General features: G+C 36.3%; 4 protein-coding genes across 4 annotated transcripts; 1 reads left to right on the top strand and 3 right to left on the bottom strand.

The window, feature by feature from the left end:
- The first annotated feature begins 406 nt into the window (after nt 1–406).
- On the top strand, nt 407–1,525 carry LOC105168672 (TLC domain-containing protein At5g14285). Its single transcript, XM_011088804.2, has one exon. The coding sequence runs from the start codon at nt 546–548 to the stop codon at nt 1,302–1,304; it is 759 nt and encodes a 252-aa protein (XP_011087106.1). The 5' UTR covers nt 407–545; the 3' UTR covers nt 1,305–1,525.
- Nucleotides 1,526–1,701: 176 nt separating this feature from the next.
- Nucleotides 1,702–8,100, bottom strand: POLA2 (DNA polymerase alpha 2). Its single transcript, XM_011088435.3, has 16 exons — nt 7,941–8,100; nt 7,770–7,845; nt 7,166–7,291; nt 6,354–6,711; nt 6,181–6,276; nt 5,914–5,993; nt 5,397–5,472; nt 5,125–5,298; nt 4,375–4,479; nt 4,179–4,274; nt 3,998–4,090; nt 3,858–3,896; nt 3,726–3,767; nt 2,656–2,783; nt 2,375–2,501; nt 1,702–2,246 (listed from the first exon to the last, which is right to left on the bottom strand). The coding sequence occupies exons 1-16, from the start codon at nt 8,017–8,019 to the stop codon at nt 2,088–2,090; spliced, it is 1,854 nt and encodes a 617-aa protein (XP_011086737.1). The 5' UTR covers nt 8,020–8,100; the 3' UTR covers nt 1,702–2,087.
- Nucleotides 8,101–9,836: 1,736 nt separating this feature from the next.
- LOC105168374 (lysine histidine transporter 1) lies at nt 9,837–12,437 on the bottom strand. The gene is made up of 7 exons (XM_011088434.3): nt 12,097–12,437; nt 11,609–11,992; nt 11,095–11,488; nt 10,886–10,991; nt 10,671–10,762; nt 10,517–10,585; nt 9,837–10,205 (listed from the first exon to the last, which is right to left on the bottom strand). Exons 1-7 carry the CDS (start codon nt 12,273–12,275, stop codon nt 10,107–10,109), a joined length of 1,323 nt encoding a protein of 440 aa, XP_011086736.1. The 5' UTR covers nt 12,276–12,437; the 3' UTR covers nt 9,837–10,106.
- Nucleotides 12,438–14,112: 1,675 nt separating this feature from the next.
- Nucleotides 14,113–17,420, bottom strand: LOC105168373 (uncharacterized). The gene is made up of 2 exons (XM_011088432.3): nt 15,978–17,420; nt 14,113–15,503 (listed from the first exon to the last, which is right to left on the bottom strand). The coding sequence occupies exons 1-2, from the start codon at nt 16,650–16,652 to the stop codon at nt 14,214–14,216; spliced, it is 1,965 nt and encodes a 654-aa protein (XP_011086734.1). The 5' UTR covers nt 16,653–17,420; the 3' UTR covers nt 14,113–14,213.
- Between the last annotated feature and the right edge of the window lie 4,856 nt (nt 17,421–22,276).

Below are 22,276 nucleotides of genomic sequence, written 5' to 3'. Positions count from 1 at the left end.
GTGTTGTTGGAATTGTATATCCACATAATATATTAAAGTTTTGAGAGGTGGAGAGCATTAAGTTGACAAACTCTCTCTTTTAGCCACAATCAATAATCAATAATTATATTATATTAATCTGGCCTTGTCTCTCAAGTGGGTCACTGACTCCACCACATTTTCATCACTCTTGTAATTTTTGGTTGCTTAAAGAGGATGAATTCAAGATAGACAAGTTATTCTTCTCAATGTGAGAAGGGGTGTTTGTGAGTGTGTATTAGAATATTCTATTAGCACAAAGTATTTCTATATGACATTGCCAAAGTGATGTGACACTGCGCATGTGGTCCAATTGATTTTTTTGAAATAAATATCAACACTTAATAAAATAAAACTTTGAAAATAGGAAGAAATGATTACCTTATACTTCAAAATCTGAACATCTATGTACTGCCACAATTTTTGAAATTGGTAGGCACTTACAGCACTGGATTTTTAGTATTTCAAACCTTGTCCTAAGTGCAAGAACTGTATTCTCTTGTGATAACTCTCCCGTTTTTCCATCTATGGACTTCCCCATATTCTATGACTCACCTCTTCCTCTTTTGACACTCTGGTTCATCTTCACATATATCTTAGGATACTTCATCGTATTCAAGAATTGGAACAACAAATATAGGTCTGAAGCTGCAAGCTGTCTCATGTCTCTAGCTCATGGCACCCCTGCACTTGTCCTATCCATACTCTCAATCTTGCAATCTAAAAACAGCTTAGCCCAACTTGATTTCACTTCTCCAAACACTGCCTTGCAGAACTTAGTTCTTGAACACAGCATAGCCTATTTCTTGATGGACCTGTTTCATTACATGGTCTTGATACCAAGTGATGTGCTTTTTATTGCACACCATGTAGCCTCACTCTACGTGCTAACGACGTGCCGGTACCTATTTGGACATGGGGCAGTGGCCATTTTGGGCATCCTTGTTCTGGCGGAGGTTACAACATCATGCCAGAACACATGGAGCCTTTCCAGATACCGGAAAGTCGACTCAAAAAAGGCTGCTGGTGTGTTTGAGTTCTTGTCGCCCTATTTTTATGCTTATTTTAGTGTGGTAAGGGGGATTCTTGGACCAATGTATGTGTACAAGATAGGATTGGTTTTCAATAGTGGTGTAGCTGATGGTTTGATTCCCAGGTGGGCTTGGATTTCTTGGATTGTTGTGATAGTAGGAGGTATTGGGGGTAGCATCTTGTGGGTTCTGCATCTCTGGATTGACTTGTACAGAGAGAGGAAGACGAAGAAAGGGCTAGAGAAGTTGAGTTAAGTTAGGGGTATTTCATCGATTGTAAGTCTTATTTGAGTCTTGAAGCCAGACATTGTAAAGTTGTTCACAATGTAGCAATTTGTGTGTTATTCTTCTTGCTTCTTGCTATCCTGTACTAGGTATAGGTTAGGGTCAAGGAAATTTGATGACTTTTGGGGGATTTCTAGGTAAGCTTGCGTTTGACTGAATTCATGTCAATTGAAAGAATGAATTACACTCTACCATGTCATTAGATCATATTAGGGCTAGTTACCATATGGCAAGATTCTTCCCACATTTTGTATCATTCTGTACATTGGCAATGAATTGTTGTTGACAGGATATTTTGGGACACCAGAAGCATATATTTCAGATTGTTAACAAGCACATAATGAATGGGGTTGTAAAAGTCACTGACTAAAAAGAAAGATCAAGAAATGCTAAAATTTTTGCCAGTGCTCACACTGATTACAAGAGATTTGAAATACATACATAATTTCCCCATAAAGAGATAAAAGAGTAGTCCCTAGACAAAGCAAAGAAACCTATAAGAATATGATACATGGTTTACCCACAACATTAGACGAAAGTTTGTCAGCGCGGCTGAACAGCTGCCAGATTGCCAAAAACCATCACATCACCAATACTGTGAGACGAGGGGTTCAATCATCAGCATCAGGACCTCAAGAATAGGTTTTGGGTGAAATCTAGTTATTCCACTGTGAGTTTGCTTTTCTTTTGCTTTTGAGGTTGCAAGATACAATTAGTAGAAGATAGTTCCATATTTGAGATCTGGTCCAAGGCCTATATGCGGATGATTGAAGCGTTTGATGAGTCTGGGTTCCCTCTGTAGTTAATCTCTACAAAGAAACCCCCTCCTTCGCCTCGGGCAAGTCTTCCAGGATTTACACAAATGCACTTCAGTTGTTCTTCTCCATCATTTCCTTCTCCAAAGGAGAGCACCTGTTCAAGGGAAAATGAGAATTTTGCTTTGGTTACATTAATCCCTAGTTACTCTATGAACAATGCACGTTTTCTGTTTCGTTTTTCATGATATAAAGATCTTAGAAGAAGGAAGCTTGGATCTTAACCTTCACGAAGTGAGCCAAGTCTGAAGGTAATATGAGTATATCTGGAATTGATGAAATATGCAGAGCTTCCTTTGCGAGCGAAAAATCCAAGGGAACATCTTCTGCAGGTGGATATAGGGGATAGAAGCTGCTCCAGAGAATAAAGAAAAGAATTAAGGACAAAACGTGATGAAAGAAAAGATGAGAACAGGGAGGATCCGAAAACACAACTTAAGTGGAAAATCCTGTCATTAAACCCTTATCAAACTAAGATAACCCCCAGCATTAACCATCGAACATGCCTGTGTTGGTTTAAGATATGCTTTGCTAGATTAGTCAACCGCTGCTTGGACCCTCCTTGTGGATTTCGACAGATTTCCTCTGCACTAAGGTGTTTTAGTATATCCACTGTGCAGCAAGCCACTTTGACCTGTAAGTGAAGAAGATTAATTAACAAAATTCTCCATAGTTACAGTACCTTCGTGTTAGCAGAACAATATACTTATTAACTTTATTTACCATTCTTCCTCATTTCTAGCTTAATCTAGGAGAAGGCAAAATCATATATATGTAGTTGCATATTTCTATGTTGGTACTTCCTCCATCCAACTTAAATGTCCATGTTTGAATTGGCCAGCAGTTCTGATTGGAGTTGAAGAAGTGCTGAATTGTGAGCATTTTTTTCATTTTTAAACTTAACAGTGCCTGTTAAGAGTTAATGACACAGCATTACTCTAAAAGAGGAGTACCTGGGGAAAGGAAATTGCCATTTTAGGAAATAAGATATCATTCTGTTGATGTCCGGAAGGAAAATAGTAGCTAAAAATTGTGAAAGAATGGAGTATTCATACCATTAGAAGAAATCTATCAGTGTGCCCCAAGACATATTTAGATGCAATGTGCTAGGTTAAGTATTTTTGGCTATTGTAGCAGAAAAAGGTGTACTTCTGAAAACTATTGCCTTGACTACCAGCCTATCGCTCTTATGAGTATCTAGTGTTCAAGAAGCTGCTCATTTGCCACACTGCTTTAACGTAGTCTCCTAGCAAAAGAAGATTCCAGTAAGTACATTTTACTATCACTGTTGTTAATTCCCAAAAAAAAAAAAATGGTTTCTAGAACAATGCATTTGAAGCAAAAACAGAAGCCTGGCGGGGTCATGCCATGGGTTAATTCATTTTAGGAGCATCATTTGTTGTTGGACTTGAGAAGTTGGAAGATTTCCTTCTGGATCTATTATTCATTGGAAATAATTTGCACTATTTCTCACTCATACTTATCAACAAGATTCACTTTGAATAAGAAATTCAAAAAACACCAATTACATCCCCCCTAAAGAGGAACCAGAGTGATTGTGAAGATTGTCAGTCACCTCATTAGCATGGAACATTCCTGGATTAGAGATGCTGTATATCTGGGGAGCAAAAAATTTTATGTCAATTATGTCAATAAATAACATAGCATCCTTATAAATATTCCTAAGATTATAAACCATCTTGTGTACCTGGTGATTAAAATCTGCAGGATGAATATCAAAAGCAGGCTGCCAAAATACAGAAAATCTTACTCAATGTTATGCACTACCTTAATTTGAGAAGAGTCAGCATTTGGAGACACAGAAAACAAAAGTTTAAACTAACTCACCTGAGGGAAAACAAAGTCATGATTGGCATCCCTAATAGATGGCATGAGAATCACGCGCACTGCAGAACCCATATACTCGACATAATCTTGAATCTACATGAACAATTAATAGCAAGAACACATGTATAAGGAAGTTGGATACATGAATGCAACAGACTGTGTTCGTTTTAACTTGTATAACCTTTCCAAGGATCTCAAGTTGAAACATTTCTTCAAAAGTCTGATTAATAGTTCCTTTCCTGAGCTCCGGATGATCAGAATCAATAAATGGCCCTAGCTGTCAGAAGAAAATGCAGTAAGATATTAGTTCTTTTCGTCCTTCTAAATACACTAACAATAAATAGAGGCAGCTAACAATGTGAAGGGCAGGTCCTCACCAAGACAAGCAACTGAGGTTGCTTTCGACGTGCATAGGCTAGAAGCTCAGTTAGAGGCTCAAAAAACAAATTGTCACTCGTGGTAAAAGGACCTGCTGCAACAATCTGTTTAAGATTCAAGTAGCCAAGGAAAGGCACTTAGGATCTTATGTTTGTGCAATAAATATATAAAACACGACTAACAAGAAACTACCATAATTTAGTAACAAAGTTTAAGATGCTGGAAAATAGATTTTCTGTAACTTTTACTTGTAATTTCCAATCCTTATAAACTCTACAAAAGAAAGACGGTACAGAAATGGTGCCCGTCCTCTTTGCATCAATACCAACCTTAGTAGGTAACTAAGTGGAATCCTGTGTTTTGATTTAATTACAAGATGTTATTCGTAACAAGAAATTTTGGTGGTTGGTTCATTGATCAACTTTATGACACTCATGATAGTAACTCTGTGAGCTACACCATTTAATGGAAATGCAGCCAATAAAAACACCACTCACAGATCCTTACAATCCCAGTTGTTAACTTATCTATCCAATTATGTCAACCTTATGTTTGAAACAAGAGGACAATTGAGTAGACATAGAGGCAACTATCCACCTTCAAAAATAAAGAAAGTACAAATATGAACACGTATCAAGTACAGACCAATACATGACCGGTCTTGCACAGTGGACATCACATTACAATTAGCTATGTGCAGACATACCGACTCTTCCCTATTCCAGAATGCAGCATACAGGCTTACATACCAATGACAGCTCTGACGTATCGAGTTGGGGATTGGTTAACTGAAGACTGTGGTCCATGGCTTGTCTCTTGGAAGGATGTTCTTCGCTAGAAGTAACAGACAAGGGTACATAATCAATAATCTTTGATGCAATAAGACAGTGTCCACTCGGATTATGCCCTTCAACAGCTACTACCTGTATAGTACCCAATATCAAAGTTTATTCTTATACTACTAAGTAAGAAACATCGGTGAAGATGAACTTTTTTTTCCCTAAAAAGAAGTAATCTAAACCTGGCCTGGGAAAATAGAAAATTGGTTTAGTTTTTGCAAATCAAGACGAACGCGCTGCCCGCCAGAATGCTCAACACTGTCAAAAACGTCAAACGAAGTGTAACTGTGTGAAAATAGAGATCAGGAGATAGAGGAAAGAACTACTAAGGATCATGTCAGATTTTCATGTTGCTGGTGCTAACAGTGCATGCCTTCCTTAGAGACATAGAGGTTATTACTCAACCAAAACAGTCACTTCATTTCAGCAGCCCAAGTGACAACTTAAACAGTGAGATAAATGTCCTTACTTTTTTATTCACAGTCATTAAACTATTACTATGCCAGTTGTATGCATCACATGTTCAAACTTGGCCATCATTGGCAAGATAAGGAAACTATGTCTCGCATCCAAAATAATAATAGCAGGTTGAGGCATTGGTACAATCAATCTTTTCTCCGAACCATGCAATAGTCTCCAGAAACAGATATAGATGTTGAGCAAGCAACTTAAAATAATATGCAAAGCAAGAGCCTTTACCTGCTTTGCAGCAAAATAGGCTTCTCCTTCAGGCGGCCTTCTTCCTCACAACAGATCATGCCAACAGCAAAAATGCTTTTCTGAAACAACATGGTTTATTAAATGGAGAGAAGGTACATTAATGTCAACTAAAGAGAGTGACATGTAAGAATGATAATTCAAAGAAACAAGCCTTTAATTTTAAAATTACTTAAACCTTGATTCCTTGAACATTGCATGTGTAAAATCTCAGAACACCTCTCCTCATACATGGAGAAGCTGAATTACCTGGGAAGCAATGGAAGGATCAACAGGTTCCTCATAATGTTTGGAGGAGACATAAGCAGTTGCTCGCTTTTTGATGCAATCTTCCAGGAAATTGAACTATATCATCAACAAATAAATGAGAACTCCGTGACAATGAAAAGTATGTCTAGTGAAGCAACTGGATGCAGCAATACCTTATCTTCTATTCTATCATACATGAACCTGCAACCTGGCTCGGGCTTGGATCTATCAATTAGCAAGGAACATTTTTGGCTTGGCTGAAGTCTCTTGATGATATCGTCCTCAGAATTATCATGATCCTCTTCAATTTTAATGGTCTGCATGCTGGAATGCTCATTAAGTGTGGATTGCACGACAAACTTGTTCTTCCTTGACCCAAAAGGTGTTACTGATGCAAGAGGTTTTCCAGAGATAAATCTGCTGCCATTTGATTTCTGTGCTGAATCAGATGGCTTTTCATTTGCTAATGTGCGTTTATCAGGGGGAGTATGAAGCATGCCTTCTACCTCTTCATAGTTACCATTCAGTATCCTGGTCAAAATTTCAGACTTATCATAATTTCATTAATCAAATGGAATTCACATATTGAAACATGAGAATCCAGTGAAAGAATAAAAAATGAGGCCAAGGTCAAACTCTGCCCTGCAATAAATCTGCTTTCTACATCCCTCATGAAGGCATGTAGCCTGGGAGAGAGATGAGGAGCTGATTTTGGTAACTGATAGTCCACAAAACAAGGAAGGGATTGATATTCACTCATGTCTTCTCGAGCAATATTAAATGCATTCATAAAACAAAATGAAAACTTCTGCGACCCGAATACAAAATATTTGCTAATAATGGTCCAACAGACAAGGCTAATGCGGTGTAGCAGGTAATTAGTGTGTCAACCCAATTGCAGTTCCTATGGTTGGAGCATGAAGAGCAATCACATGTGATAACAAACAACAATGTGGACCTCAGAAACCATAGAACACAGACTCACATCGCTACATCATTTGAGTACAAATGCAGTCCAGGCTCTTTTTCTCTGACTTTATTCAGCTGTTCACTCTGCAGATGCTCCAAAAATGCACCCATGTGCGAGCTTCGCACCGTGGAGTCCAGGCTCCTGCAAACAACAAAATCATAAGCAAACTGACAGATCATGCCCTCATTGCTATTAAGATATAAAAAGAAAGACAATAAAAGTACACATATTTCTCTCCCAAATTCTACTCTTTCTGGGCAAGTAAGATGCAAGTCACTCTTGGTACAAATTCTGCATTCCACTATTCAAAGCTAACCTTGATACAAAGTTTAATGGCAATATCTTGTGTTTCCTCGACCTTCCTAACATAAAGACGCCCATATAACAATCTAATTTCCTTTACTCAGAAAACACGCTCATTTACTCCAATAACTTGCCTAAAATGATTTTAAATGAATGAAGAAAATTTTCATTATCCAAAAAATTATCCATTCCTTACATTCATGCAAATGCGGAAGACAAAGCAACCGACAGAAACAAAAAAAAAAAAAAAAAAAAGAAGAAGAAGAAACAAGATAAACTTTCTTCCCCGAAAGCAAAGAAGACATTAAATTCTAACCTGTTGATAGCGTACAAGTCCCAACTGGAGACAAGATCCGAAGCACTGAGCTTGTACTGTATACAAAATGTCAGACCTGAAACACATGAAGAAAATATACCATCACAAATTTGGCTCCCTCCTCAAATTGACGACCGGCTGAAAATCGGGGAAACGAAAAGAGCATCTCACATTTCTGGAGGATTTCTTCCTCGTCGTCGAAACTGAAGCTGTTCTTCGTGAATTCAGCTTTGATTTCCTCTTCCATCATTGCGATCCGGAGCTCAGGATTAGGGTTTTCGATGAGACTTCGAGAGCCGTAGGAAAAATGGCGGGAAATATTTGCCTCCAGTATAACCGATGAGTAGTAGAATGTCGGACTTCATGTTCCCGGGTCGGGTCGGGGTCGGGTCGGGTGTTTGGGCAGGGTTCATGCCCCGCCCATTTAGATGAAGCCCAACACCTTATGGGAAAAGTTGTAGCACCAAAAATAATTTACTTTTAATTAGTTAACTATTTAAAAAAAAAATCTATTTTGAATTAAAGTTTGATCATGTAGTTAATTTTAGGGCAAAAGACAATTTTCGTCCCACAACTATGGGCCATTTTCGTTTTAGTGCCGTAAGTATCTAGGGTTTCAATTTGATCCCGTAAAACTGAAAAATTCGCAATTTCAGTCCAAATTTCGCCGAAAAATTTTGTGGGTCGCCGGAAAAGGTCACATGCGATGCATGTGACTTTTAAAATTGGGGGCTCGATCCTGATTGGCTGGAGAAGCTGATGTGGCGCATATGTGGAAATTAAAAAAAAAAAAAAAAACGACTGATGTGGATTAAAAATCACCCGCCAGTCGCCGCCACCTTCTCTCTTCAATTCCGCCGCCGTTACTTGGAATTTCTGGCCACCACATATACCATTCGATTCCCCACATCAAGGAGAACAAAACCCCTCAACCAATTTTGAGATCCCACCACGACAGCGACTGGGCTTTGAAATTGACCGCTGCGGACAATTACTGTCGATTCGCCGGCGACAGGACGACCCACGATCGCGGATTGGTACCATTGGATTCGTCTCCTCACTGCGGTTTTAATGGGACTAGTCTCATCCATTTTCATCAACTAGGTGCAAAGATCCATCGTTTTGAAGATTTCGGTCGTCGTCCGCAGCGACTGCACCTTCCGCCGGCGTATTCTCCTTCGTCCGAACGAACCACCTGCTCGGAATACCATCGTTGAACGCCTCTCGTTCTGGCGAATCTTTTGAGACCAGTCCCATCGATTTTGGTCACCTCTGTGCAAAGATTTGACGAAAGCCATCCTCCGCCTTTGCCGACGGTCGCGAGCTCGATTTTCGTCGTTTTTTTTTTTAATTTCCACGTATGCGCCACATATGCGCCACATCAGCTTCTCCAGCCAATCAAGATCGAGCCCCCAATTTTAAAAGTCACATGCATCGCATGTGACTTTTTCCGGCGACCCACAAAATTTTCCGGCGAAATTTGGACTGAAATTGCGAATTTTTCAGTTTTACGGGACCAAATTGAAACCCTAGATACTTACGGGACTAAAACGAAAATGGCCTATAGCTGTGGGATGAAAATTGTCTTTTGCCCTTAATTTTATTAGGGATTAATCATCGATACTACAAAATAGGTAGCTACTCATTGGGTAGAACGTTTGTCTACATTGTTAGTCTCTTAAACGAAGGGTCTAAAACGAGCATATGACCTCGTTCTCCACATACGATATTAGATGGTGCGGTTTCTAACTAGATTGATGTTACATTGCGCGAGATATTATCCGCTCTGTCTCCGTATGAGCTTCTCACAATTTTGTCCTGATAAGACGCTTTATTAAAGAGAGAAAGTTTTAGAACTTATAAACCCGCCCAACAATCCATTAAGACACTTCATTAGAAGCAAATTGAATCGCTGAACTGAAGTTACGAAATGTGTGTAATCAGACAGCACGACTTCAATTACACAATATAGAAGAAAATTGAATTAATCTAACTTCAATTGTCACTTGTAAATCAAACTCGAAACTTAATATATCAGGAAATGGATGATACATATTACCCATGACAAAAAGTAATGAAGAAATTTTATTACATCTAAACAATAAATTTGTGGTTTCTTCCCATATGTACAAGAAAGTTCTGACAAATCCCAATAACAACACAAACTGCTGCTACACTTATGCTATAATGTCCGAAAAGACAAATCTAATGCATTTGAAGAGAAGAGTGAACCAAAAACCCTAAGCCACAATCAAGAATTAGTGTCTGATCCCAATAATACATCCAATCATTGATGTCTTTTGATGTCCTTCCACATATATATGTCAAAGAAAGAATTTACTGGTAGAATTTGTAGTTCTGGGCTGACGCTACAATGGTCCTTAGCCCTCCAATGGGTGCTAGTAGCATCAGTATCACCCCAAAAATAATGAAGATCTGAGATATTTAAGACAATATTTAGTTCAAGTTTTCAGCATCAACACTTTTAAAAATAAAAAAAAAGGGTAAATTACATTTGATATTTTCCTATATTAGGCTTAATTACATAAATATCTCAAGCCTTCTGTAAAATTACAAAATACACCCCTTAATTTATGTATTGTTTCGCTGTTAAATAGAGGGTGTATTTGTAATTTTGAAAAGGGATACGGAGTGTTTGAGTAATTAAAATTGATTTCAAGGGGGTGTTAATGTAATTTATCAAAAAAAGAAGTATATAAATGGTAATATTGCAAGTTTGAACTCACCCAATTCAAGAACCAGGAGAAGCTGAACTTCTTGGGTTTTACGACAATCAGCCAGATGATGCAAGGAAGCTGGAAAAAAAAATAGAAAATAATAACTAATATTGCTAATATAAAAAATAATAAAAGAAAAATCAAAGTGAAGTTGAGTAGTTACAAAGTATGTTGTTGGGGCTAAAGCAAATCCACCAAAGAATCCAACCAAAGCACCAAAGAAGGGGAATGTCATGCCAATAAACATAGTAAATGCTGCAATGGAATGGACAATGATTCAATGTAAGAGAGACATATATATTTCTTTAAGGAAGAAATAAATTTCGGGATGGGTTCTAAGAAATAGATAGTATGGTAGAAATAATAGTAATATCGTACCAACGAATATGGTACGAGTTACGAAACGTAGTGTGAACGAAGGCTTAAGCTTGACTTGCTTCACCAGATACGTCTCCATCATGTCAAACACCGGCATGGCGTATATCTAAGTTTCGACTCCAAGACAAACGTGGTGATTAGTTAGGATCGATGATGGTCGTAAAAAGTTATGAATGATAAAAGTCATATGTGGAGATTGTTATAACAACCTGATAGCTCCCAATAACATGAATCAACACGAATATGTTGGCAGCAGCAATGAGCCACGCTGGCTTCTCGAGTGTGAGCAAGATATTGTCATCGACACTGTTCCCATAGATGTAATAGCCGGCGAACGCAACAGGGAAGTAACATATAGCCACGACGATATAAGCGAAGATAACTCCCTTCCACATTGGTTTCTTGGAAGGTTTTATAGGAGTTGAAGGAATGGTTGCTTGGATCTCCAGCACGACGTTGTGGCCGGCATATGCAAAAGCAATTTCTCCCAAGGCATTGCAGAAGTTGAAGACGTTTTCGCCTGCGTTCTTACCCCTCAGACTATAGTCCACATCCTTCTGAACTCCCCTGGCGATTGCAGCTGTCCAGGCAATGGTAGAGTAGCTACAAGTTTCATAGGCAGCAAAGGTCGTCATATAGTTATAATTCAAAGAGTGTTGAACGGTCACTTTATCTAAAAGTTTAAGCTGACAGGCAGAAGACTTATCGAGGAAAAGGACTTACGTTAGAGACATGACGGCAGCAGCAAGTGAGATGATGGAGATTGAGTTGAAGTTAGGGAGATGAGAGAGGACAAAATGGACGGAGGCGAATATGAGAATGAAATAGGTGAGCTTGATGTCTGAGCAGTCAGGGCAAACGGTTTGGTGGAACTTCTTCAAGGATTTGCCTCCGGTCACCATATAGATGATGCATGTACTTACTTCCACCACCACTTGTTGGGGCACCACAATATATAGGCCTAGCTTTTCGCCAAAAGCATGCTGTCCTAGCTCGTGGTACCTATCGAACCTCTTTCCAGGCACTATCTCGTGCATTTCTACCATTTGCCATAGTGTGTAGAGCGTGATCAACCATGATAATATCATAAGTGTCACTCCTGGTCCCCTGCCAAGAATTAGGTAACATTACACTACAAAATTGTTCAAACTGAAATATTAAGATAAGGATATATACACCCTAAATGTCATAACAAGAATCCACTAACATACCATCCCATGCTGGACATGGCGTAGGGGAGACTAAGGACACCTGCTCCGACCATGGCCGTCACATTGTGGAAGGTTGAGTACCACCATTTGGCTGTACGGGAAGACGTGATCGGAAGCCAATCATCGATGGCCTTCTCCTCTGCTGATTTCTCGTGCTTTTTCGGTTCATCGGTCCCCATTTCTCAGATCCCTCTCTTTTTTCTCTTAATTATTATTGTAATTATTTTGGTTCTTGTAAGAAACCTAAGTTGAGAGGGATGTAAGAAGGGAGATATGGTAATCAAGGTTCTATGATTACCAAATCTTTTATTGAACCACAGCACAATTTCTTCATGTATGCAATATGGAGACTTATTTATAGATGGTTCTTGTTGAGATGCATGGGCAGACAGTTGGAACTTGGGGGATTTGTCCTCTTTTTACTCTTTGGAGTTAAGATTCAAACCTAGGACTTTCCAAGAGTTTTGGAACAAACATTTGATATTTATTTCTTAGAAATTTAAGTAAATGGTGCCCATATTCTTCCCCAACCAAATTTAATACAGCTACCTAAGTCTAAATTAAATATATTTGGAATATTTTCACATCATTGTCATCAATTAGCATCCATCATTCATTTCTATATTTCAAGATGACTTCCCCAATTATAGTAAGCTTAATTTGAAAATAAGATCTTAATATTTGATGACAGGTATTTAATTAAACAATGAAGATCATACACACGCTAATATTAAATGTGTTCAACCATAATTATATCCACTGCAATTTTACATAGAATTTGACCCGACATGCATATAATGTGTTCAGTATCAAATTAAAAAAAAAAACTTTTTAGAGTGTGAAATCTGGCTCAACATAAGCATAGTGTGTTCAATACCAAATTCTCTATCGACACCCTAAAAGAGTATATATTATGTCATATTTTAATTTATTTTCTAATTAATAATGAGAATTAAGTAGATTAAGATGGTAATTAACTCTTAATGAAATATCCTATAATCTATTTATATTTATGTCTAAGTCCTTTAGATTTTTTATGTAATTAAATGGTGGTTGCTATTTCTTTTACCAAAAATGAATACATCATATATATATAGATCAATTTTATCTATCTATGTCTATGTATTTATTTGTTTATTTATATCCATACTATATTATCAAGGCTCAAGACTTTAGAGACACTACTTTTGGTAAATAAAATGTAGACTGACTAATTAATATGTTCTTACTTATACTTATTTCTTCCACAAATAACTATCTTTTTAGTGAATTAATTACATAAAATATTCTTTTATTTATATACGTTGAACGTTATTTATTTTATCATATTTGATCAGTTAGTTGTTTATTTGTCTTCTATTTTATTTAACTAAATAAATATAATAAAGTTTTAAATTATGCACACACATCGGATGTGCTTCAATCGTCAGTACATATTGCATGATTATATTTTACGTATTATGTATTATATTTGTATTTATCTAGTTATAATACGTAAATGTCTCTATATATTTATACATGGTTTTAAAATAATAACTTTGGTTGTCGTTATGTATTTTGACTAAAACACCCTAAAATAACCCTTTTTTTTTTTACACAAAACAACCAACTCTTAATTATTCAATTTTATCAATAATTCTGTTGATGTACATTTAAAATAAAAAATATTTTAGTAATTTTGGTAAGCTGTTCATTTTATTTTCTTTCTTTTTTTACCTAATAAATTGAATTTTAGATTATGCACACATATCGAGTATATCCTGTCTGCTAGTTTAACTATTTATTAAGTGACAGTATTGGTACGCATTAAGTAGATATACAAAAATACTCGTATTTTCCTTTATTCAAATGTATCATATGTAAGCTTATAAGCATAATTTCATTCAAAAGACAGTAACTATCGATTTTGCATGCATAAAATGTGTTGACTACGATTATACTTGTCATGTGATTGGTTGGATATGTCTTACCTAGTACAAGTAATAGATTTTTCTTCCCTATGCTAGGACAGAGATGTAAGATAATTGCTATAGCTTTTCATATGCAGAACAAGAAATAGGATTAACATTTACACATTGAAACTGGTCCAAAACTCAGCAACACATAATATCAACTCATTACACAACTGCATTTTCTTGATTCTGGCTGTGTTTCTGGGAGTCGATGGAGTTCTCCACCGCCAACCCTTGAGCACCAAAACACAAGTAGCTGTTCATCAACCTCAAGTTGAACGAACCGTGTCTACGCTTCATATTAACACGGTCCATGTTTGGGGATTGACTCGCTTGTCCTGGACTCCCACTGTTGACATCTCCACCCTTTCTTGCCGGAGAGGGCCATGATGACTCTGAAAATGCGCTCGAAGGGGATCCAAGCGATGACTTTGGCAGCACTCGTAGAACGCCGTGTGTTAGCCCTGCAGCAAATTTCTTCTTGGTGGATGGACTGGGAAGGTTTGCTGGTATTGACATTATTCTTTTGTTGTTCGGGAGGGTCGATGCTCTCGAGAACTGCTGCCTGAGTGAGTGCGGGCTGTTTCTGGAGCGCGAAAACGTTCTACATGAGTCTAGAGAGTAGTTATCTTCTACCTCGGATGCATCTCCCTCTCTTTCTTTCTTCCCGGGCCAACGGAGCAGATTCTTGAGACGACTTGTAGCTCTCTTGAAAGAACCTCGCTTCTTGAATTTTAATGAGTTTGATTCAATTGTTGAACCCGCACGTTCAATTTCACCCGAGTAGCCGTGCTCCGTGCTTGTCAAATCACAACTAGACTGGCCTACGTCGTCGATCCCAGTGTACAGAAATATCTCTGCATCAGGGATTCTGAAAGAAGTTCCCGGACTACCTCCAATGCCGTGCATTCTCAGATGGGAGGCAATAGCGTTTCTCGCTGTTTGATCCTGACAATCTGAAATCCCACCAGCTGAAATCAGCCGCTTGATCAGTATCTCCGAAGACGCTGAGCGTGGCCGTTGCTTGAGGAGATCCAGGGGAGTATTACCATCGCCATCGCGGATGTTCAGGTTTATATAAGGGACGGACATGAGTAGCTCCACGACCTCAGACTGGATGTTCTCCATTACAGCCACGTGGAGTGCCGTTCGGCCGTCATTGTTTTGAACATTGATAACGTCTTCCAAGCTTGTAAGCTTCCAGCCAACCAGTTGTTTCATGAGCTCCAGCTGTCGGTCGAGCCGTCTGAAACTAGGGGTACGGAAACCAGAAACAGCCATGTGAAGAAAAGTATCTCCATAGTGGTTTGTTAATGAAGCCGTAGAAGGAGATGCCGATAAGAGAACCTCAAAGACAGCTAAATGGCCCCGGAATGCAGCAACATTTAAGGCTGTGTTACCTCGATTGTCCACAGAATTGATGATGCCGTACGAGGATATTAAATGCTTAACTACCTGCATAATGGTGAAAGAAGTACCAGAAAATGAGAAGTACACCGCGCCCAAAACAACCCAAGATTTCATTTTTTGAGCCGGACTCCCAAACCAATGAGGCAGGGAATTTCAAGTGCTCGATCAAGTAGATATACTTAACGAGCAGCAAGGATAACAAGAAATTTCAAGTGTCAAGCATATAGAGCACAAAAACTGAAAGCAACACAGATTGTAAAAGCGAAACGTGCATAGAAACAAGAAACAAATCATACAGTAGAATGCAAATCTAACAAAGAACCCCAGAATTTCTTAAGTTTATAACAGAGCCACCACGTCAACTATTTACACTAGAGCGCATATACAACATCATAGAATTACAGATAATCAACGCGATAAAGTATGATAATGGGACAGACTCCACGATCCATCATAACCCAAATAGCAAAAGTGACACATCAAGAATAGGAAACAAAGGAAAGTAAACCTAGCAATCACCTCAAGTTGCCCTCTACCGGAGGCCGTATGCAGCACGGTGGATCCCCGAGCATCCCTTAAACCCAAAACATCATCACCACCCAAAAGCTCCCTCAACATCTCCAAATTGCCGCCTCTAGCAGCAGCATGGACCGCCCGGTTCATCATCTCCGACCGGAAAAGCAAAGAAACCTCCTTTACCCCTCCTCTTGGAGACACACAACACTCAAAAATCAGCCTGAAAACATCACAGTTCTTGCTCCTAGCTGCAGCATACAACATATCACTAACCCCATACTCCCCTTCCCCAAACACCAAGAGAGGGTCCCTATCAAGCAACTCCCTGACAAACACCACATCACCAGCTGATGCAGCAGTGTACAGAAGCCACCCCCCATAACCAGCTCTGATCAGAGAGTTCTGCCCATTCTTTGTTTCACATTCTTGGAGGAGTTTTTGGGCAACCTGGGACCTGCAATTGGCTACATCACTGAAGCTCTCCTCATCATCCCACACGGTCTCCAGCCGTCTGATTCTTGGCAGAGATGTCAGCTTGATGAGGAGGTTAGTGTCTAGGTGGAGAAGCTCTCTTACTAAATCATAGTGCCCATTTGCAGCTGCCCAATCAATGGGGGAAGCAAACCACCATTGGTCCCCAGTGCTTTCCCATCTCAAAGGGAAGTATGTGGGAGGCATTGGCAAGAAAATTACACAAATTACTAACCAAAATCAACACAATTGAAGCAAAATATAAGCATAAACAGGTAGTGGGAACCTCAAAAATTGCATAGGAAATGATTATTCTTGGTGGGATCAGCCCAAAACTTCTCAAAAGTTGAGCAATGATGAGCAATTCAAATGCACAAAAAGTTGGGATTTTTTGGGAATCAAGAAAGAAAATATACAGTAATCCCACAACAAGAACTGACCAAAGAAGCAAAAAATCACTCACAAAAAACACACATCAAGAAGAGAGACAGACAAGCGCTGCTAATTGTGGGAGAACATGTGAAAAGAGGAGAACAATTTGTGCAGCTGATGACTATTTGGAGATGATAATGAGAGGAAAAAAAGACCACACGTTTGCTGATTTTTGTTGGGTATTTTTCTCTCTCTTTTTTCTTCTTGTGTGGACAAATAGAAAATAATCACTGAGAACTATATATAAACCTTGAAATTCCCTCGGATTTTCAAGATTCCCTCTTTCCCCATTAATGGGCTGTATTGTAAGGACAGAGGGAAAGAGAAAATTTAACGGGAGTACGACGTTTGTGGTGGGGGTGTGCTGTCTGTACGTCCTCTTGAAAGTCGATTCAGATCACTTTTTCTACTGTTACAGATGCCGAGGCGAATAGATAAACTGATGTGATGAATGAAGAATTACTCCACTTTTCTTGTTTTCATGGAGTAATTCTTGATGATGGGCTGTTCTTGGTCAAGAAAAATAGGTACTGATTAAAGTAGAATTTCATGGTAATCGGTTTTCTTCTTCTTTTTTTTTTTCAGGTAAATAAATCTTGGTGATTTGAGGGGATGTAATAAAGGAAAATAATATAAGTATCAATTATTACAAAAGACTGAGTCAATCCATCTTGGCCTTTGGGTGGGTAAGAATGAAACTCGCAGTCAAAAATTATGCATTCGAGTTCTATAATTTATGAATATTTTAGAAAAATACTTTTTATACTATTCAACATATATTGAAAATGGACATAGCTTCGATATGTATCAGATATAGTATTCACATTTCTAAAAATATATAATAAGTAAAAAAAACAACATAGTATCTATCAATTTAAATTTTTGGAGGAGGTTACGATCATTTAATTAATTTGAATGATTATAAATTTTCGGTTGCATACTTTAATTGAATATTTAAAGTTATTTGATTTTTAAAATGAATTGGATGTGTATATTTTTTTAAGCCGTGTATTTTTATCACGAATTTAGATATAAGATATGCTTATTTTATATTTTATTTTAATATTAATTTTGATCTTTCCTTCATGATGTTATATATTTGATATTTTTCATATTGCATATTTTAATTTTATAATAATATTATATATAGTCGTGTCGGTACCGTGTTCTAAACTTTTGAAATTTTTTCATCTCTATTTTCATGTCTGATCGTTCCATGTCCATAGACAATAGAAATTCATTAATTTAAATTATTAATGTATTGAAATAATATTAAAATTCGAATGTATTGAATGATGTAATGAATCTCATATTATTAAAACAAACAAAAGGTGAAGAAGGTAGATTGGAATATTATTCCAAATTTTATTTTCAGATTAGATTTTTTACTTATTGTAACATTTTTATTATAATTACTATATAAGCATTGCTTGTTTTATAAAATAAAATAAAATTACGTAATATTTTTATACATGATATATATAAATATATATTAATTGAAACAGAAAATACAACAAAATCCGTATTTTGTCTAATATACACATTTTATGTGCACGGAAAGTGCATCATTTATTATTAAGGAAAGATTTTATATATATAATATTTATATATAAAATCAAATAAAAAATACAATAAATTTTTGAAATAAAAAATCCTAACATGTATGGAAGTTAGGTATTAGTTGGTTGAAGCCAAAATCAAACACAATTTGATGAAAAATAGGGGCGATTTTCTTGCATCATCATTCATTTTGATAATGGTAAGTCAACTAACCATTTGGTTGATTAAGTCAATAATATTTTTCGGAATAAAAATTAATTAAGATAGATAAATAAGAATTAATAGTTTTGGGAAATTAATAAATAAAAACTCTATGAGATTTTAAATTATCAAATTTGAATCCATAAATTAAAACTTGAAATTTGTCTAAATATCTTTTACAATATAAAAGGTAAATTATATCTGCAGTTCCTAAAATTAAATTTATTATATGTACACCTCCTATTCAGGGGTGGAATTTCACCAGTACACCCCATGAGTTGAATTACACCACGTTCATTAGGGGTATAATAATAGTTCAGGTAAATTACAGTTATATTTTCTGAAATTTTGTATAATTATAAATACCCCATTGTTTAGAAATTTACGAATCTATCTCAAATGAAAAATAATTATGCAGCCCCTAAACGGTGATGTGAATACTACTACTTTGTTCTTGCTGATTTTTTTTTTAAAAATATTAAAAAATTAAAAAATGAAGGTGGGTAAATAAATAATCCATAGGGCATCTCAGTTTATAAAAATATTTTAAATAATTATAAAAAATATATTAAATTAGAATTAAAATCCAAATAGATAGTTTGGGCACCCACAAAAATTGAATAGAAACGTGCGAAGGCTAAAAGAACTGACTTGTTGTTAGACCAACGTAAAAATCAGAAGGTATTTATAATTTTTTAAATAATAATAATATATTTATAATTATTTCAAATCTGAAAAGAGTTGATTGTATTTTAACTTTACTAGTTATCGTCGCATAATTTGTCATTTCTTATGGAATGTGCAGTGTTTGGAAGGTAATTAAATAGTGCATAAAACTTTTGGTGAATAGTTCATTAATCTCGAGCAACGCCGGCCCACTGAACTTAACGCCAAACATTCCTCGTGAAGTTGATGTCTTGGCGTTGCTGTCATTTCATTTAATTGATTTTATCAGTAAATTTTTGTATTTTTTTTTCACATTTTGCATCTTAAATTTAATTATGCTTTTCTCAATTGGAAAAAGAGTAATTACATATTTATTTTTAATTTTTTTCTTTGAAAAAATTAAAAAAATATAATTATTTATTTCCCCCCCAAAAATATTCAACTTCTGATTAAACATATTGTCAATTTATTTTTAAAAGTATATATGAGTTGTTGAGGATATTATATTTGTCGTGTGTCTATTATATTAACTTATTATTTTATTTTTTAATTTAAATTCTTTATTTTTTCAATAGTCAATAAATAATTTATTGATAATTGACTGTACAACACTCTTTCATAAAATATAGTCTAATTATACGTAGACCTTTTCAAATTTAAAAAATCATATTTAGTACCCTTATCATTTGTTACCTAATAAATAAATTCAATCATTAATGATATTAACGGGGTGTTTTTATGTTACCGTAAAATTGAATTGAAATATAATTTTGCCCATGTTTGACTAATTTATTTATTTGGTAATTGCATAAACGTCATTAAAAGTTTGATCTAATTAAGATGTACACCCTATAGTTTCTAACACTGCATATATCTTCACTATCATTTATTATAGTCCTACATATAATTTTTCTTGTTACGTAATTCTCTCTAAATAATATATTAATTATATAATAAATATATTATACTTATTATATAATTTATTTAAATTCAACTAAACTCAATTTAAATTAAAAATTCTACTGTGACAGACGTGAGAAATTTCAACTTTACTTAGAATATCTTCTACTTGTTTTATTGGAGTGACATTGGATCACGAGAAGTGATTCTTCCTGCCCTCATGTGGGGTTCAGTGCCTGATGAAGCACTTCAATTGGGGGGGGGGGGGGGGTAGTAAATAGTAAAAGTTACGAGGGTGTTAATCTTATTACTAAAAATTAAGTTGAAAAGAGTCTTTCTAATGTGTAGTGTTTGGTTTGGAGCAGTTTAATTTAGGTTATTAAAAGCATTCAAAATCCTATTAATTTTTATGATTTATTGGTAAGATTGTAAGTATTAAGTTGTTTTATTGAATACTTTAATCTCGATTTTTTTTTACTTTTTAAATTTTTTTAATTACTTAACTCATCAATTTTGTTTTAAATAATTCCAGTTTTTGTAGTGTGGAAAAAGATGTCAGATCGTTTCTTCCTTGCAAAGAGTAGAGATTGTGGAACGTAATGTTATTCTGTCATACAAATATGCGGCAATATTAATATTGTTAGAATAAAGCATCCTAGAAACTACGTTTAATTATACAAACACCCCTTATAATTCACAAAACTACAAGTATACCTTATAATAGTAATTTACATAAGTACCCCTAACATCGCATCTATGGGGTCATTACCAGGATTTCCCTACACTTTGTCCATAAACTATACCAAATCATTTCTCCCAGGATACTCCAAGAAAGAAATAAAGTTAAACACATGAAAACAGGGGAGGGAGAAACAAGAAATATTAAAATGGATAGTACGAGTATAAATGTGAGGCACATCAAGTCCAAGAAGGATAACGTCTAGCATGTACCTTAGGGGCACCGCCCCCTCCGGCATAACACTCTCAAGGACAAATTGGCTCATGAGGTTAGGAAAGTATGTGAAGCCCTATTGCACAAACTCTTTACACTAATCATGTGACAGCGCGCCCACCTTATTAGAATGGAGGGATCGAATGATGTCACAAAAATGCAAGGCCAAAGAAGGAGCCCAACAGGAAGGAGAGTTCAAGGAGGATCTAAGGCTACAACAGTCCCAAAGAAAAAAAAAAAAAAAAGACCTTAGTCCTCTACCAGGACGAAAGCTCATCAAGCAACAAAGTTCACTGGCTCCTACAAAGACTTGTTGAAGGCCCAAAAGGGCAACCACGTTAGATACCTGGAACATCTCGTGTACACGTGGTCAAGCTTTGGTCGGACAGCTTAGATAAAGAACGACCTTCTGCCACGGAGGATAATCAAGAATCTAAAAAGGATGCTTGACCCATCTCAACCCCACTCCGAGAGTGCAGGAAGCCTTATCCCAAAAGTAAGTCCTATCTATTGGGAAAAGAACAGGTCTTCAATGGCTAAAAAATACAAGCTGGACATCAATCGGATCCCTTTTGATGGCTATCCTTCCCAACAACTTTCCAACCGAGTCCCAAGGGGATTGGACTCTCCAAGCTTGTAAGAGGTTAGGGCTGTGAAATGGCCCCACTATCCCTAGTAAAAAGAAATTTTCTTTGATACTTACACACACCAATACATTGCTGCTTAAAAACACTCTAGCACTTTGCTTTGTATTATGCTTTTTCAGTTTTAATTTATTATTTATAATTCGTATACTAATTTGAACGTTGGGGTACTAATGTATTTTTTGCAAGTCCATTTTCAAGACTTATGAAAAGTTATGCTCAATTATTTTTTTTCGATAAATGTAAATTTCATTAAATAAATGATAGTACATTAGTACAATATTTGTCCAATTATCTTAAGTCAGATTCACTTGAACAAACAACTTTTTGCTCCCATTAAATATATTATTGAAATTAAATGGACAAAGGTAATTTTCATGCGTAGTTTTTGCTTTAGAACTACTTAAATTAAGTTATTCAAGCTAAAAGCTATAATAAGCATCCAAATTCCCTGCAGTGTATCGGTAAGATTGTAA

This window comes from Sesamum indicum, linkage group LG8 (genome assembly GCF_026168435.1).
Source record: "Sesamum indicum cultivar Baizhima isolate 11 linkage group LG8, ASM2616843v1, whole genome shotgun sequence".
NCBI classification, from domain to species: domain Eukaryota; kingdom Viridiplantae; phylum Streptophyta; class Magnoliopsida; order Lamiales; family Pedaliaceae; genus Sesamum; species Sesamum indicum.
The sequence above is the reverse complement of the archived record's forward strand: the minus strand, read 5'-3'. Positions and strand labels throughout refer to the sequence as shown.

Coding starts and splice junctions, on each gene's coding strand:
- LOC105168672 (XM_011088804.2), top strand. CDS start 546: ATGGACTTCCCCATATTCTATGACTCACCTCTTCCTCTTTTGACACTC.
- LOC105168373 (XM_011088432.3), bottom strand. CDS start 16,652: ATGCCTCCCACATACTTCCCTTTGAGATGGGAAAGCACTGGGGACCAA. Junction 15,504..15,977: donor CCGGTAGAGGGCAACTTGAG/GTGATTGCTAGG, acceptor ACCATTATGCAG/GTAGTTAAGCATTTAATATC.
- LOC105168374 (XM_011088434.3), bottom strand. CDS start 12,275: ATGGGGACCGATGAACCGAAAAAGCACGAGAAATCAGCAGAGGAGAAG. Junction 10,992..11,094: donor ATGTTATTGGGAGCTATCAG/GTTGTTATAACA, acceptor GTCGAAACTTAG/ATATACGCCATGCCGGTGTT. Junction 10,763..10,885: donor AACTCGTACCATATTCGTTG/GTACGATATTAC, acceptor ATTCCATTGCAG/CATTTACTATGTTTATTGGC.
- POLA2 (XM_011088435.3), bottom strand. CDS start 8,019: ATGATGGAAGAGGAAATCAAAGCTGAATTCACGAAGAACAGCTTCAGT. Junction 7,846..7,940: donor GGAAGAAATCCTCCAGAAAT/GTGAGATGCTCT, acceptor CATGTGTTTCAG/GTCTGACATTTTGTATACAG. Junction 5,473..5,913: donor CCTATTTTGCTGCAAAGCAG/GTAAAGGCTCTT, acceptor CGTTTTTGACAG/TGTTGAGCATTCTGGCGGGC.